Source organism: Erythrolamprus reginae, chromosome Z (genome assembly GCF_031021105.1).
Source record: "Erythrolamprus reginae isolate rEryReg1 chromosome Z, rEryReg1.hap1, whole genome shotgun sequence".
NCBI classification, from domain to species: Eukaryota; Metazoa; Chordata; class Lepidosauria; order Squamata; family Dipsadidae; genus Erythrolamprus; species Erythrolamprus reginae.
Window position 1 is genome coordinate 53069728 of NC_091963.1, and position 18323 is coordinate 53088050.

At 40.9% G+C, this 18323-nt stretch overlaps 1 protein-coding gene across 7 annotated transcripts in view; it reads right to left on the bottom strand.

Annotated features, from left to right (window-relative positions):
- The window catches only part of SLC4A7 (solute carrier family 4 member 7), a 275999-nt gene that overhangs the window by 60120 nt on the left and 197556 nt on the right, over positions 1-18323 (bottom strand). For all 7 annotated transcript variants that reach the window (XM_070727282.1, XM_070727278.1, XM_070727280.1 and 4 more), the window contains 4 exons: positions 10817-10950; positions 9372-9617; positions 8804-8909; positions 259-420 (listed from right to left, as the gene is read on the bottom strand). In XM_070727282.1, coding sequence (XP_070583383.1) covers positions 259-420; positions 8804-8909; positions 9372-9617; positions 10817-10950 — 648 coding nt within the window. The remainder of the gene's footprint in view (positions 1-258; positions 421-8803; positions 8910-9371; positions 9618-10816; positions 10951-18323) is intronic.

The following is an 18323-nucleotide window of genomic DNA, read 5'->3' on the forward strand; positions in this document are numbered from 1 at the left end:
GTATTGCAACCTTAATGTAGAATATGGTGGCCACAGGAATGAAAATGAAAGAGCAGCAAAATAATGTCTATTCGTTCTGTAGCCATGCTGCAAATCAGCTTCAAGTTCCTTTATATATCTATATGACTAAGGATACAGCAGGAACATTGGAAAATATGAAAATAATATATTCTATGGCTTTAACTTAAAAATCAAATTATCTTCACCAAAATACTTACTATAAAAATCATGTAAAAGTATAAAAGCTATCACAATTACCTTAGTGGGAAAATAACGTTTGGTCTTAAACTGCTTAAGAAAAGAGGAGAGGAAAAATGTTGTAAAGAATAATATAACAGACCAAAAAAGAACATCTGGAAAATATGGACCATGGTGTCCACAAGCTGATCCAACAAATATGCCATGAAGATTATTGCATTCCTGTAAATATGAACACAAATCAGATGTTGCATTAATAATATTCACATTTGAAGTTAAATTTGTAGTATTGTAATTTCATCACACATGAAATTAAAAACTCATCGTTGCTTGGATATACACCAAGCAGTATTTATTTATTAATTTTTAAAAAAACAGTTTAATGCTTTAATATGGAAAAATACAAATCAATTTAATAATTAGCTCCAACTACTCAGAATTATGTTTCCTGAAAATAAGACCCAATTAGAAAATAAGTCCTAGCATTTATCCAGATGCTCATAATTTAAGTCATACCCCCAAATAATCCCCAATTAATATTGTCAGCCAGACAGAAACATTTTAATATTATATTTCCCAAAAATAAGACCTAACCAGAAAATAAGCCTAGTGTATCTTTTAGAGCAAAAATTAATATACCGTATTTTTCGGAGTATAAGATGCACTGGAGGTGGAGAGGGCATGGTTATCCCCGTTGGTGCCACTGCATTCCTTTCGCTCCTGTGGATGAACTGCTGAATGCCTGCTGTTTGGGGGTGCTGATTCTGTTGAATCAGCCCAGAAACTCCCTGAAGGAGAGGGGAAGAAGGGGACCTGGTTTGGTGCCCGTTTTGGGGTCGGCATACCCCACAGGTGTCGTCTGAGAGCCTCCACCAGCAGCAGAGTAGAAGCGGCTTGCCGCTCTTAGCCAAGGTGACTACGATTGGAAGGATAGAGAAAAAGTGAAGGATGTCATCTAGAAAGTTCTCGAGGTTAAAAAGAAGAAAGCTTTGAATGAGAAAATAAGCACTTTGCCCGAAGGGAAAATACTTTCAAAGACTGCTTTTGCTTGTGATCGGGAGACAAGCTACAATGGAAGTTGTAAAGCAGCTGTATTAACTGAGCTTAAATGGACATGAAAAGCTAATCAAAACTAAAACTAAAACCCAGGAAATTCATAAACTTGGAAAGCTGGAAAGGTGGAAGTAGCATTGATTTAAAACTTATTGTTCTGGTTGTGTTGGAATTTAAAAGAAGGAATGGCAACTGTGAGCCTATATGGTAAAAAATATGTTGCCGAAGTTGAGGCAGCATTTGGCTGGAATGTATGCTCTGCCAGATGTGATCTTGATTCAATGGAGCTAGCTGAACTATTTATGTAAGATTTGCTACTGGGCAGCTGGACAAAGCTGCTTGGCAATTAAGAAAGATGGAGCTTCGAGAAATAAGCAATTTATGTAGTGACATATGCACAAGCTTTAAAGAATGGAGAGAGGAAATGAGAAACACTAACTTTTTAATTGAAAGTATAAAAAATCTTCAAAGAATTTCAAAACAAGATAATTATGACAATATGGAGGGAAGTACAAGAAACAGTGGAGATGAAAAGAAGAATGATGATCAGATTGATCAGTACACAGGAAGTGATGGAAATATTAAAGCAATATACATTGGACAATTTCAAAATGGACAGATTAAAGGACACATGATTGATAATTTAGACAGTTTAAAGCAATTAGAAAATGGCTTGATTAATGAGGGAGTTGATGGTCACATGTTTAATGATGATTATAGTAAAATAAGCACTAATAGATATGATCTGATACAGCTTTGAAAAGTGTTCGGAAACTTCAGATCGTGCAGAATGCAGCTGCGAGAGCAGTCATGGGCTTTCCCAAATATGCCCATGTTACATCAACAATCCGCAGTCTGCATTGGTTGCCGATCAGTTTCTGGTCACAATTCAAAGTGTTGGTTATGACCTATAAAGCCCTTCATGGCACCGGACCAGATTATCTCAGGGACCCCCTTCTGCTGCATGAATCCCAGCGGCCAGTTAGGTCCCACAAAGTGGGCCTTCTCCAGGTCCCATCAACTAAACAATGCCATTTGGCGGGACCCAGGGGAAGAGCCTTCTCTGTGGTGGCCCCGGCCCTTTGGAACCAACTCCACCCAGAGATTAGAATTGCCCCCACCCTCCTTGCCTTTCGTAAGCTTCTTAAAACCCACCTCTGCTGTCAGGCATGGGGGAACTGAGATATTCTTTCCCCCTAGGCCTTACAATTTACACATGGTATGTTTGTTTGTATGTATGTTTGGTTTTATAATAAGGGTTTTTTTACTTGTTTAGTATTGGATTGTTACATGCTGTTTTTTATCACTGTTGTTAGCCGCCCCTAGTCTGCGGATAGAGGCGGCATACAAATCCAATAACTAACTAACTAACTAACTAACTAACTAACTAACTAACTAACGAACGAACTAACTAACTAACTAACTAACTAACTAACTAACTAACTAACTAACTAACTAACTAAATAAATAAATTTAGTGAGCAGAGTAAGAAAGAAATTAAAATGGAAATTAAAAAATTTGGAAAGACTGCACAACCTGGGAGGAGAAGAGAAAAGAAGAAGTTAGAGGGGTACAAAAAGACAAGAAAGAAAGTTTTTGAGATTTGGCAAGATAAATGAAAATTTGAAATGGGGTGATTGGTCATTTAATAAATTAAAAAAAAATTCTTTTATTTTTATTTATATAATTTGGGTTGTTTTGAAGTAGTAATAGATGTATTAACCTATACCATTGTATTAGAAATATGTATATAGAGAAACCTAATGGAATATTTACATAAGAAATAAGCTGATTTTGATATGAACTAGAAGTATGGAAGTGATGATACAATGATGATACAATGATTATGTAAGATGAATTGAAACACATTTGGAAATTCATCTGGCTAGCATCCTTAGTCTAGTCAGTTTCAGCACATTATTTTAAACCTTATTTGGAGAGAGTAACAATGAAAGAGCTTGCAAGCCAGTAAGAGCTGGGAACATTGTTAGAACCTGGTTAGGACTGGAAAGAAAAATTCTGAGCAAGTAGACCAATGAAAAAAGACTGCAAAGACTTAGGGCTTGAAAAACATTCTTAGCAGAGAGTAACAATGAAAAATCTTGCCAGCCGGTAAGAGCTGGGAACATTGTTAGCACCTGTTTAGGGCTGTAAAGAAACTTATTCGGAGCAAGTTAGAGCAATGAATAAACCTACAAAGACAGGGTTTGAAAAACATTATTCACAGAAAGTAAGTGAAAGAGCTTGCAAGTAGGTAAGAGCTGGGAACATCATTAGCACCTGGTTAAAGCTGGAAAGAAACATTTCGAGCAAGTTAGAGCAATGAAAAAATTCTGCAAAGACGTAGAGGTCGGAAAACATTTTTCGCAGACAGTAACAATGAAAGAACCTGCAAGATAAAAGCTGGGAAGATCGTTAGCACCCAGTTAGGGCTGGAGAAAAAAAGCTTTTAAAAAAGCTGCATTCAGAGCATCAGACACACGTGAATTTTCAGCCTCTTTTAGGGTGGAAAAAGATGCGTTTTATACTCCAAAAATATGGTAAAACTGCCTTATTTTGGGGAAAACACTATAGTTCTAACTAAAAAAGTCTAAAAGCTCCATAAATAAATAAATATCTTCCCATGTTTAGCATAATTTTCCCTGTGTATGAAAATTGACATTTTATGGATTAGCAAAATGAAATGGACTGGGATTAGACACTTTCAGTTAGAAAATCATACTGATTACTCAGAATATTAAAACAAAGAAGAAAGCTATTATGCTAAGAGGGGATGAACAAGAACAGTACTTGGCTACAATGCAATCTGTGACCAAATATTATTAATTAGACTTTGTGGAAAGCCATGATAGCTATACTACTTTATGCTCCAAATACTGAAGCAGAATAATATAATAATAATAATAATAATAATAATAATAATAATAATAATTTATTAGATTTGTATGTTGCCCCTCTCCAAAGACTCAGGGTGGCTCACAGCAATAATAAAAACAATGTTATAGCAAAACAAATCTAATATTAAAAAAGAAAGCATAAAACCTTATCATATTTAAAAACCAAACAACACATACATACCAAACATACCAAACATAAAATATAAAAGCCTGGGGGAAGGTGTCCAATGTTAGCTGTGGATCGAGGAGGGTGCCCAAGTTGCGAACCCTCTCTGAGGGGGTCAATAGTTCCCCCTCCAAGTGATGGATGGACAGATGGAATTGTCCTTGGGAGGCAAGACCCACATTCACTCCGTCTTGTCTGGGTTGAGTTTGAGCTTGTTGACACCCATCCAGGCCCCAACAGCCTCCAAGCACCGGCACATCACTTCCACTGCTTCGTTGACTGGACATGGGGTGGAGATGTATAACTGGGTATCATCGGCATATTGATGATACCTCACCCCATGCCTTTGGATGATCTCACCCAGCGATTTCATGTAGATATTAAATAGCAGATATTAAATAGACCGACCCCTGAGGCACCCCACAAGGGAGAGACCTAGAGGTCGACCTCTGACTTCCCACTAACACCAACTGCGGCCGACCGGAGTGGTAGGAGGAGCACCGGTGGAGAACAGTGCCTCCCACTCCAAACCCCTCCAGCCAGTGCAGAAGGATAGCATGGTCGATGGTATTGAAAGCTGCTGAGAAGTCAAGAAGTACCAGGACAGAGGACAAGCCCCTGACCTGGGCCTGCTAGAGATCATCCATCAACGCGACCAAAGCAGTTTCCGTGCTGTAGCCGGGCCTGAATCCAGACTGCTGAGGGCCTAGATAATCGGCTTCTTCCAAGGACCACTGGAGTTGGAGCGCCACCACTTTCTCAACAACCTTCCCCATAAAGGGAAGGTTGGAGACTGAACAATAGTTATTAAGCACGGCTGGATCCAGGGAAGGCTTCTTGAGGAGGGGGCGCACAAGTGCCTCCTTATAAGGAGCCAGAAAGGACCCCCTCCCCAAGGAGGTGTTGCCCAGCTCCGTGTCACCTCTCAGCTGGCCAAAACCAACCAAGAGGGACATGGATCCAGTAAACAGGTGGCGGAACTCACAGCTCCAATGGCCTTGTCCACTTCATCAGGTGTCACCAGGTCAAACTCCTCCCAGACTGATGGATAAAGACGTTTAGCCCCAGTCACTTCGACTGACTCGTTGTCAACCGATACTGCTGTGCAATTGGAGTTGAGGTCCGCCCAGATCCAAGTGTCCGAATCCGATCGAACACTTGTAAGAGCTTTTATTAAGACCTACAAAGTGGCGCTCAAGGCGGCAAGATGCGCTTACCATGCCGCCTTGATTGCATCAGCGGAATCCCGCCCGGCCGCCTGGCCGCTCTGTTTAGGGTGACCCGCTCCCTTCTAAATCGGGGGGGAATTATCAGTGAAAAACGAGTTAAATTGCTTGGCACTGCCCTGCAAGGGCTCCCCAACTGCCCCATGACTTAGAAGGGAGCGGGTCACCCTAAACAGAGCGGCCGGGCGGGATTCCACTGATGCAATCAAGGCAGCATGGTACGCACACCTTGCCACCTTGAGCACCACTTTGTATGTCTTAATAAAAGCTCTTACAAGTGTTTGATCGGATTCGGACTTACTTGTTGTCATGGTGGCCATGAACTCCTGTGCCAGTCCGGAGGAACCGCTGAGTGACAGTAGATTGAAGGCCCCCAGGAAAATAAGTCCAGGGAACTCCACCGCCAACCCTGCCACCTCCTTGAGCAGCACAGGCAGGGCTGTTGACACGCAGCTGGGAGGCAGGCACATGAGTAACAAGCCCATCTGAACCCCTAAGTCCAACTTCACAAGGAGAGACTTACAACTCGCAATCTCAGGGCTGGAGATTTTATGATCAAGTTGATAAAAATGTCAACATATGCCAAGTAAGATTGAAGGCTAGAAGGTGAGAAGGGTGGCATTGAAATCTATTAAGTAAATAAATAGGAAAATGTAGTTGGGTTATATAGTCTATGAAACTGAAATGAAGCAGAAGACTTTGATTTCTGTCACACCAATAATTTCTTCCTAGGTGACAGGCCTTCAACAACCAAAATGCTGCCTTTATACATAGACCAACACCATATGGAGTCCATTGAAATTTGATTAAATATATTTTTTCTCATGTAGAGCTCTATTATGGCATCAAAGACATGGCAATGCAGATTGTGGAAGAGATCATAAACTGCTTATGAGCAAATTTCAAGTTATCCTAAAAAGAAACCAACTAGTTTCCATGATATAATCTTAAACATATATCCAGATATAGCAGAGTATGTAAATTATATAATCATCCAAATTGCCCATGCTAGAAAAATAAAGTTTATGATGTTTCAAGACAAATTAGAACCCTAAATGTAAAGGGAGATGACAGACGTTTACACTCACTTTAAAAAAGGTCAAAGAACATGGGACAGTATTGTTGATGCACAGTGGATAACTGAAGTTAATTGATACCAATAGTAATCATATACTACATTGATCGTAAAAAGACCTTTCACCATGTTATGTGATTTTATCAAATTGTGTTTAGAATAATGGAAATCCCAAAACATCTCAACACTATTGTACATACTCTTGATCAGTTGGCGGATGATGAAAATATTGAGGACTCAGATTCAGATAGTATTTATGAAGTAGTGGGGGGACCGGGGTTACAGGTAGTAGAACAGGTGGGAGGCCAGCCACAGGATGGGGCTATGAGTTCAGGATCTAGTGAGGGAGAATTAGAGGCACGCTGGGTTAATCCTAAATTTAGAAGAATTCAGAAACGTAGAGAGCAAAGGTCTGGAAGAAGATATTAAGGAGATGAATGAGTTAAATAATTGAGTGAGGTAATTGGCATGTCATGGGACTAGTAAAGAAGAAGGGTAGAGTTTCAACATTTCCGAACAAAAGGATGTTGATTTTTTATGCCACTCTCCAAGTAAGCCAAAAATTATGTGTGATTAATTGTCTGTCTGCTTTTTTTTAGTGAGCATGCTTTTACGAAATAAATCTTGTCTAGCAGAACAGGAGAAGGAATGTAAGGAATGCAATTAAGAGAGATTACAAAGCCAGGTGAGATACGCCAGTATGAAATGTGTGTATAACCGGAAGAGAAGAGAATAAAATGGAGTTTCTTTGTTTATGAAACAATGTGTTTGATAAAAGTTATTTGCACTTGCTGAATTTCTACCAGAAACCAGAACAAACACTATGAAAAAACTAACATACAGGTAAACCTTCGACTTGTGATTGTAATAAGCCTCCCATTATGGTCAGAAATAATGAGAGTCTTTAAGTGAGAGGGCTTAAATGCCAGTTGCATTTTACAAACAACACTACGCTTGTGGGCTAGGCTTTGATCCTGGTCAGCTGGCAATCAAGAGACAGCTGGCCTCTCCTAGCTCTTGCTAGGCTTTGAGGAAGCCAGTGTCTTGCATGCAAAGGCAGCAGCTTCTGGATGAGTTTCCATTTACCTTGCTTTACTCCCTCCCCACTTATTTAAGCTCTTTTCTTCTGGTCTTCAGCCTTCCTGTCACTTATGAAGGTAAGGAACTTACCAATGTTGTCACCTCCTTTCCAGAGGAACCTATTATAGTTTGTTTAGCAAATTAAATAGTTTATGGTGATGAAAATAGAAGGATAGGTGTGCAGTTTAGTTTCACTACCTAAATGGAGTGGGGGGAATGGAAAGATCAAGAAGAGTATCAACTTTTTAATTGCTTTCTTTATAGAAAATTGCAAGCTTGTGGGGGAGGGAAGGGGTAAAGCAAGGAAAGATTTTGGGAAATTCATCCTGAGGCTGCCACCTTTGCAGGCAGGGAACTTGCCAGGATCTGCAAACTCTAGTAATAATAGTCAAGGGACAAATTGGGAAAAAAAAGAAGATTAAAAGAAGATTAAAAAAGAAGATAAAATGAAATATGAAAAAAACTAAAGTCACTAATCAGTGCATTATTAGAAGACCTAAAGATCAAGTTAGGATTTCATTTTAGAGACATAGAGACTCTAATTGTCATTGGGGGAAAATTATGTGGTTGTTGTTGTTATTATTATTATTATTATTATTATTATTATTATTATTATTATTATTATTATTATTAATTAGATTTGTATACTGCCCTTCTCCGAAAACCTGGGGCGGCTCACAGAATAAATATAGAAACAAAGTGTACAAAACAAATCTAATACATTAAAAAACTACAGCGAAAAACCCTACATATTACTCAATCAGATAATCCATGGTGGATATTGTCTTGATATTTCATGCAGTTGGTTCTCATTTTACCATCACAATTGGGAATGGAATTTTGGCTATACCTGATGTAAACATAAGATGTCATGTGGTTTCATCACTTTATGGCTGTAGTCCCAGCATTGCTATCCATTCACTGATGATCATGGATTAGCAGAGGGAGACCGGGTAAATGCTGATTGTGTGTGGCGGAAGCCTTGGGTGATCAAGCACAGGCTGCATGCCTTATACCTTCCCCAAGTCACATGTCAAATGCAATTCATTATTTTCTTTTTAATCGGCACTATAATATGAAAATTTATAACACATTTCAAGACATTCATCTTAACTGTGAGGTTGGTCCATGATATGGTATCCAGAGATGTATTGGCTTTCATCCATAGCTCTAAAGTTTCATTACTGGGATTTGGAGGTTTGACACATACACATCTACCAAATTTAAAATTCAGCATTTGAATCAAAGTTTCATATTTGTATATTGTAACATTAAACTCATAATTTTGAAAACAGAATAATGGAAACTAAGAAAATTTGCTAGGAAATAATGAAATGACCTTAAACAAGGAATGCAATGCATTTTCAAAACAAATTGGTTTAATAAAGAGTTGATGACTCACTCTAAAAATAAACACTCAAGGTCCTTCTTTTCAATATTAGAGATAAAGACAAAAGCAACAAAAAAGGAGTGGAATGAAAAATATCCAAACAAATAGAATATGCATTAAAAGTAGTAATCAAAGAAATGATAGAACAAGAGAATAATTCTACTACATCTAAACTATTGGATTACTTTCTTAAATGAACTATTAGCTTAATCTAGTTCTCAAAATTTCTAGGAAAGTTCAAATAAAACTGTAAAAAATCATAATTTTATTTAAAAATCACACGTACGAATACAATGTCAGCTTATCAAGGTCATTGCGCATATTGAAAGGATATACTTCTCCCAAATGAAAGAGCTTTTCCAGTGCTTCGTATATAAATATTATGCAAATCAGGGCAGCAAAAGCTTCTTCAGTAAATCGAGTAATGTAACACACAAGGCTGCTTGCATCAGTTGCTACTAACAGGATGCATAAAAATGATGTCCACAGACCAATACTGGTTCGTAAAGAAAGATAAGAAAGTCCATAATCTCTGTTGAAAAAGTAAACATAGAATTATATATTAGTAAAATGATTTATAAGAATGATTTTCACTATTGCAATGCGTTCTATAACACAATTTTGTTGACAAAGATATATATGCATCACACTACAATGTAACAGAATTTGAGGAGGACTGAATCTTCCCAAGCAAATAAACATAACTATAAATCAATAACAAACTTCAAAATACAGATTTTTATTTTGTTTCATTAGACTAGAGCAGCCACACTAGTTTTTTTTGTTTTGTTTGTTTGTTTTTAATCTTTTAATTTTGAATTAAAATTTCAACAACTGAAATTAAATTAATGGAAATTTTAAACTGTAAAGCTTTAAAATCAGTAATAGCAGCTCTGTTGCAGAAGCTGGTCTCAGGCATTACTGTCTTCTGAAGATGCATTGGAATTAGAACTTTTTCTAAAGTGTATGAATCTTTAATTTCTGACATTCTTGTAAGAGCTTCTTTATAAATTCAGAATGGGTTCTGAGTTAATATGACATAAATCAGTTTCGTGTTTCTACTTCTCTCCTTCCTGACCAAGGATAGCAAGATCTCCTGCCTTGAACAGGTTGTTGGACTAGAAAATCTCCAAGGTACCTTCCAGCCCTATGGTACTATGATTTTATGCTTCTAAGTGCAACCAATAGGAAAAGAAAAAGAAAAAGTATCTGCAACTCTGTGGTAAAAATCCTTTCCTTTTAAACATGTATTGCATGTCTTTTGGACAGTCATGGATACCATGCTAATTTTTCTGATGCACTTTCTTCAACCAGATATGTCCCTGGTCTTAAAACAATATAATGCAGTTTGATGCACTTTAGTTTTTAGTATTTGTCTTTTGTGTAATTTATTTTTCATATTTATTTATTTAAATTGTATCAGGATAAGTACTTTAAAGATCTGCTAATGTTGAAATGAAGAAGACAATTTGTAACTTCATTCCTGGTGAATGAATGAATTTCAGATTAATATTTGAAATGATGAATTAGCTTTGTTCTAGAATGCTTGCCTTATTTGACCTTAGTGACAACTCTGTTTGATGATACAATCCTGAAAATAAAATTTTGATTTCTTGCTAAATTAAGTTATGTAAATGTTAGATCTGTTTGAAACTACCACGTTTTAATGTGCCTCAGAAAAATTAATAGCTAATAGAATGTTAAATTTTTGAGAATGAAAAATTTACTTACTTGCAAAATTTAAACAATATTTTTTCAAATACTAGTACTGGTCCAGTGCTGCCTAATATTGTCAAAGGTTGCCCAGAAAAAAGTGAATAAGCAATTCCAGTTAATGAAGCTCCAAATAAAGACTCTATTGCACTCTGGAGGGAAGGAAAAAGAATCCTGTGATTCACTGAAGATAAAACTAAATATTTAATAATGTATATTTTCATATATTGGTTAACGGCATCAACAGTTAGAATATTGCAAATATTATTAGCTAAATAGATTTTATTTTACATTGTAGATTATCAATAAAGGGTTCAATATGAAATAGTCCAATTAAAGTGTAAATGTATGCAATATCTAAGGAAACATTATTTGTTTTGACACATTAAATGACCAAAAATATGTTATAATACTTGTAACATAGCAAATTTAATCAAAATAGGAAAACAAGGATAACTTTTCCTATATAAAGAAAGCATGCCTGAAACAAACTTTTAGCCAAGCTGGGCATGAGGCTTGTATTAAAACAAACAATTCATAGAACTCAAACATTTACTGAAAGCAACAGAGCAACCAGGATACTATTATTGAAAATAAATAAACAGACAACAGAAATTATAAAGAGATCAAGTAGGTATCATTCTGTTCAGTAATGCATTTTCTCAGTTACAGCGTCCATAAATGCCCAGCAACTGTCTCCCTTTATTTTCTATATAAGACATTCCCAGGGAATGGGAGAATTTAAAATTATATTTCTATGTACTTTAAAATACCAAAAGAAATTTAAAATATTCAAACACCCTCTCTTTTAATTACTTTGAATTCTCTGCATAGTATTTAAGATAAACAAAGACATTTTCTGGGCAAATATAAGTTGATACTGTGTACATTAAAATAATCAATTATTACAGATACATAAACATCAGTAGTGCTAGGGTTAGGAAGGGGCATAACCAGCTTAGTAATCATACTTCAAAGGTACACACAATTAAGTCTGAACTGATCAGTGCATTAATCTTAGGTATTGAGAGCAAATATGTTGTAGAAATGACAGCTTTGGAGATATGAAAAAAATTACATGTACTCAAAACATGTTTCTTAGGCTATTAAGATTATTATTAATCTTAGTTTTATTGAGTTTATTATTAAGATTAAGTTATTTGTTTAAACAGAAAAGTGCAAGAACTAATGCACATCAAGCCAATGAAGGAAGCAAACAACTCTAGACACCTAGGAAATAAAGTTATCAGGTATTTTTCAATGTACATAAAAATGGGCATTTTAAAGATAAAAGTTTCCATCACACATAAGTACTAGTCATCCTGACTTTAAGAGAGGTGCTCATCTCTGTTTCTAAGCCAAAAAGTCAGTGCTGTGTGATGACAATTCCATGGTCACGTGGCTAGCATGACTAAATGCTGAAGGTGCATGGAAAGCTGTTATCTTCCCACCAATGTGGTCACTATTTTTCTGCTTGCATTTTTACATGCTTTCAAACTGCTAGGTTGGCAGAAGCTAGTGCAACTAATGGGAGCTCATTCTGTTACATGGAGCTAGGGATTCAAACCGCCGAACTGCCAACCTTTCTGATTGACTAGCTCAATGTCTTAGCAACTGAGCCACCATGTCTCCTGGACATTATGAATGTCAGCAAAGTGATGACATATAGTTAAAACTACTATTTTAGCATCAAAATAGTGATAATAGGATCTTTTTAGCTATGGGTAGCTCTGCAGTGGTGGACTGCTGCCTGGTCAGGTTGGTTTGGTTGAACCAGTAGTTCCAACCACCCGCCCCCGCACTAATCTGTCTCATTTATTTCACTTTCTGGCTTTCTTCCTCATCTGCACAGCCCAGCTGATTGCTGCGCCTCGCTTGCTCTACTGAATGTGTATATTATCAACATTTCTGACAAACTGATTCTTAGCCTATGTACAGCCCACTTATGAAGCTCCGTATGATAATCATAGACATTGGACATCATATTATAAGGTCATATTGTTGTATAGAAAACTAGCTTTCTCTAAGGAAATAATAGGATACTTTTTTGTGTGTTTTTCAAACCAGGATAATATGTACATCTAAAGGTGTCCGTGTATATAACACATTTTGTAAAATTCAAAGTACTGATATTGTCCTAGACATCAAAGTTAACTTTTCAATTTACAGTGGTACCTCAACCTAAGAACGCTTCTACCTAAGAACTTTTCTAGATAAGAAGCATGTGTTCAAGATTTTTTTGCCTCTTCTTAAGAACCATTTTCTACTTAAGAACCCGAGACCAGAAAAAATTCCCAGGAAATTTGAGAGCAGCACAAAGGCCCGGGCAGTTTCCTGCCATTCCCCCTTTAATCCCTGCCATCTCAGGCTTTTCTGGGCTGCCAGAGAAGCCTTTCAGTGGCGCTTAAGGAGGCTTTGGCAGTCCAGAGCAAACAAAGCCTTTTCCTTTCTCTGGGCGCTTAGAGAGGGAATAAACCTCTGCCTGCAGCCAGAGAAAAGAAATGCTCCCTTTGCTCTGGGCAGCCCATAGCGAATGGAGTGTTTTCCTTTCTCTGGGCGCTTGGAGAGGGAATAAACCACTTTGGTGTGGTGACTCCCTCGTGCTGCCTTTCATACACCCAGTGCGAGGTTGCCTCCTGGAGCGTCTGGGCTTGTAAAGGCAAAAGGGGGTGCTTCACCCTGGCCGATCAACTTGACTTCAGCCAAACCGAGGAGTCACCACAGTGAAGGAAAGGCGCCGGCTACAAAGCAAGCAAGTGAGAGGAGAGGGAAGCCCTTCAACATGGGAAGGAAGAAGAAGGCAGCAGCAGCAGCAGCTACTTCTGCTAATCACTGGCTGCCAGCAGTTTGGCAGATCGAATCTCAGTAGGCTCAAGGTTGACTTAGCCTTCCATTTTTCCAAGGTTGGTAAAATAAGGACCCAGATTGTTGGGAGCAATATGCTTAGTCTCTGTAAACCACTTATAGAGGGTTGTAAAGCACTGGAAGCGGTATATACATCTAAATGCTAAATAGGTATTATTATTATTATTATTATTATTATTATTATTATTATTATTATTATTTATTAGATTTGTTTGCCGTCCCTCTCCGAAGACTCGGGGCGGCTCACAACAGTAATAAACAGGCAATAGAACAATAGAACAAATCTAATCATAAAAAGATATATAAAACCCCAACAATTAAAAACCATACAGCACATACATACCAAATATAAAATATAAAAGCCTGGGGGAGATGTCTTAGTTCCCCCATGCCTGGCGATAAAGGTGGGTCTTGAGTAATTTGTGAAAGACAAGGAGGGTGGGGGCCGTTCTAATCTCCAGGGGGAGTTGATTCCAGAGGGCTGGGGCCGCCACAGAGAAGGCTCTTCCCCTGGGGCCGCCACAGAGAAGGCTCTTCCCCTGGGGCTGCCACAGAGAAGGCTCTTCCCCTGGGGCCGCCACAGAGAAGGCTCTTTCCCTGGGGCCCGCCAAACGACATTGTTTGGTCGACGGGACCCAGAGAAGGCCAACTCTGTGGGACCTTATCGGCTGCTGGGATTCGCGGTAGAAGGCGGTTCCGGAGGTATTCTGGTCCAATGCCATGTAGGGCTTTAAAGGTCATAATCAACACTTTGAATTGTGACCGGAAACTGATCGGCAGCCAATGCAGGCCATGGAGCGTTGTAGAAACGTGGGTGAATCTGGGAAGCCCCACAATAGCTCTCGCGGCCGCATTCTGCACGATCTGAAATTTCCGAACATTTTTCAAAGGTAGCCCCATGTAGAGAGCGTTGCAGTAACAGGTGCCATGGCGGCAGTTATGGTGCCAGATCCTTTGGCTTCCATTCGGGTCGCTGCCATTCCTTGGGGGTTGCCTTCCACCCCCTTGGGATTTCACCTACATCCCTCTGTTAGGGAGCAAATTTGGAAGGGGGAATACGTGGATTTGTTCTCTCTCCTTAATCACAAAGTGCCCAAAAAGGACAAGGATGAAGAGGCAAAGACTGACCAGCTTAAAAAGGTCAAGGTATATATGTGCTTCAGCTCATGGCTGTACACCTTTTTGACCTATATGTCGGTAGTCATAGAGAGGGAGCCCATTCGGGCTGCCTCCATGATTAAGTATATCGATCTCATTGCCCGGGCTGACTATGAGTACGGGGGTACTGCATGGTTGCAGTATGATGAGTCTTTGAGGATGTGAGTGGCATTCAAACACACCCTGCCTTGGGACATGGTGGTCCCCGATCTGTGGTTCCATGCCACACAGCTCACGTGGGCTGGAGGCAGTGAGCGCACTGATAGTGGCCACTATATGAAGGCCAAGCCAGTTACAACTCCTGCGACACGTCGCTCCCCCATGTCATGATTTTGAAGGCCAAGCCAGTTACAACTCCTGTGACACATCACTCCCCCATGTCATGATTTTGAAGGCCAAGCCAGTTACGACTCCTGTGACATGTCGCTCCCCCATGTCATGATTTTGCAGCCAGGGGGACTTGTTTTCGCCCCTCATGCAGATTCAGACATGCATGTGGGAACTGTGGGGGCTCTCACACCACCCATGCTTGCCCTAAGCCCAAGGGCCCTAAGAATGGGAAGGATGGGTCAGGACCATCCAAATGTCAGCCTTCCCCTGGGGGAAAAGGGCCCCAGTCCAGTTTGGCTGGAAGTGTTAGAATTTATGCTGGGAGATTACCACCCATGTAGAAGCGCGGCTGCCCTTCTGTAGGGTTTTCGGGATGGATTTAGGATACCCTATTTTGGACCTAGGAAGGCCTTCATGTCTAGCAACCTTAAGTTGGTTGTTGGACATGAGGACATTGTTAGATCTAAGATCCAGAAGGAGGTGGCCGAGGGCAAGGTTCTGGGCCCTTTTGTTTGCCCGCCTTTGCCTGCCCTCCGGCTTTCGCCTTTGGGGGTGATCCCCAAGAAGGCCAGTGGTGAATTTTGGTTGATTCACTGCTTGTCCTTCCCTAAGGGGGAGTCAGTGAATGATTACATTCCTGATAAGCTTTGTTCGGTTCGCCACACGTCTTTTGATGTGGCAGTTGCCATGGTTAGGAAGTGTGGTGTAGGAGCTTTATGGGTAAATGCGACATCAAGTCTGCATTCCAGCTCCTTCCCATACACCCGGATGATTTTGACCTCCTGGGTTTCCACTTTGAGGGTGGCTATTATGTGGACCAAGCATTGCCCATTGGCTGCTCTGTATCTTGCTCCCTGTTTGAGAACTTTAGCACCTTTCTGGAATGGGCTCTCAGGAGGTGATCTGGGTTGGGTTCGGTAATTCACTACCTTGATGATTTCCTGATGGCTGGGCCAGCACATTCTGAGCAGTGTTTGGCTCTGATGTCAGCCTTTGGAGCTCTTTGTGCTCACTTGGGGGTTCCTTTGGCCCCTGAGAAGATTGAAGGCCCCGCCACCAGGATTACCTTTCTCAGTATCGAATTAGATTCTGTTGCACAATTTTGTAGATTGTCATTAGAGAAGCTTCTTAAGATTCAATGTAGGATAGATCAGTTCTAGCGAGCCATAAAGTCACCCTTCGCCAACTCCAGGAGTTGGCCGGGTTGCTTAATTTTGCCTGCTGGGTGGTGGCCCCCAGCAGGGCCTTTTCATGTCATTTATATACAGCAATGAAGGGGCTTCGCTTGCCACATCATTGGACACGTTTGTGTGCCAGGGTCAGGAATGACCTTTGCATATGGCAAGGTTTTTTAGCCCACTTTAATGGTCTTTCTGGAGGCACGAGCTTCTTTTGGAAGCTGAGTTGCAATTGTGTTCAGATGCCACGGGGACCCGCAGGTTCGGAGCTATTTTGGGTGACCAATGGTGCTATTCTATGTGGCCTCCGGAGTGCAGGGCCTCTTCTATTGTTAAGGATCTTACATTTTTGAAATTCTTCCCCCTAGTGGTGGCTTTAGAGCTCTGGGGGGAACAATTTTGGGACAAGACTGTGCACTTCTGGTGTGACAACCTTGCTGTTGTCCATGTGGTGAATGCCCCGTCTTCTAAGAATGACAGGATTATGGGGCTTGTGCGCCATTTTGAATGCAGGTCTTTGTCCCTGAATGCTTTGTTTTTGGCCTGTCATGTTTCTGGGCTTGAAAACGAGATGGCTGATGCCTTGTCCCGTGGACAGTTGTCCAGGTTCCGGACGCTGGCACCGGGGGCTCGCGTGGCACCAGAGGCTTTCCCTCACCATCTGTGGAGCCTGGGCGGGCTCCAGAGCAGTGGAGGATCGAGGCAGGCAGGGCCATGGCCCTCTCACTAGCTCCCAGCACACAGAGGTCATACCAAAACTCAGGTAAGGAGTTTTGGGAATTTTGCCAGTCTAAGGGCTATTTATACATCTGGCCCATCCCTGTCAATCACCTGATAGAGTTCTGCGTCCTGCTTAAGCAGCGTGGTCTATCGGTCAAAACTATTAGGAGCAGGCTTGCAGGCTTGGTGTTTCTCTCCAAGGCCTGTGGTTTTCCTGATTCCTCCGGGGATTTTCGAATCCGAAAAATGCTAGAAGGGTGGGTTAGAGAGCAACCCAGGCCCTCAGTAGACTGCAGACAGGCACTGACTTTATGACAGCTCTCCGACATTAACAGAACTTGGATTAAGCTGTGTGCCTCTGTCTATGAAGCCTGCCTTTTTCAGGCAGTGGTTAGTGTGGTGTTTTTTGGGGCTTTCCGGGTTAGTGAGGCTTTAGCCTCCTCCCGTGGATACGGGTCACTTCATGACTTACAGTTTGCGGACCTCCGGTTCGAAGGCATCAGTATCTCTCTTTTAGTAAGACATCATAAAACAGAGCAATTAGGTAGGGGGTCTAGGGTAGTCTTAGCAGCTGCCTGCCTGTCTGTCCAGTGGCTACCCTTTCCTCGTTTTGTAACCTGTGAGGAACGGGACAAGGGTATCTTTTTAGCCATCAGGATAGCTGTCCACTCACTTGGTATCAATTTTGGGTGATTATGACCAGGGTGTTGGTTGCAATAGGCCTTGACCCTGCCTGGTACGGGACGCACTCATTCTGAATAGGGGCTGCCACTAGTGACTTATGTTCGGCCTGCTGGTTCTGACGAACAGGATACCACGCACGTTTAACCTTTCTTTGCCCTCTTTTAGATAGCCCTCGTGGGGAGAAACCGATGGCATTGCTGTGCGGCCACAGTATGATGTTTTGGGCTGGCCACTCTGCAGCAAGATCCGCTGTGGGGACCCAGCTGTCTTTGGGCCATTGGGTCAACATCACCTGGCTTAGATGAAGAGGCCTGCGGTGGGAGGGGCTGTTCCCTTTGCTCCTGGGCGGGCGCCACAACATGGTTGCACCCAGGTGGTTGGTCTTGCACCTTGGGGGCAATGACCTTTGTGTTCTAGGTGGCCTGGCAGTGATCTGTCAGGGCCGCAAGGACCTGCGGGGTCTTCATCTTACTTGGCCGGCCATGCAAGTGGTCTGGTCCAAAATCCTTCCCTGGATTTTTTGGAGGGATGCCATCTCCCCGAGGGCCATTCACAGGGTTAGACATAAGGTCAATAAGGCCATTTCCCAT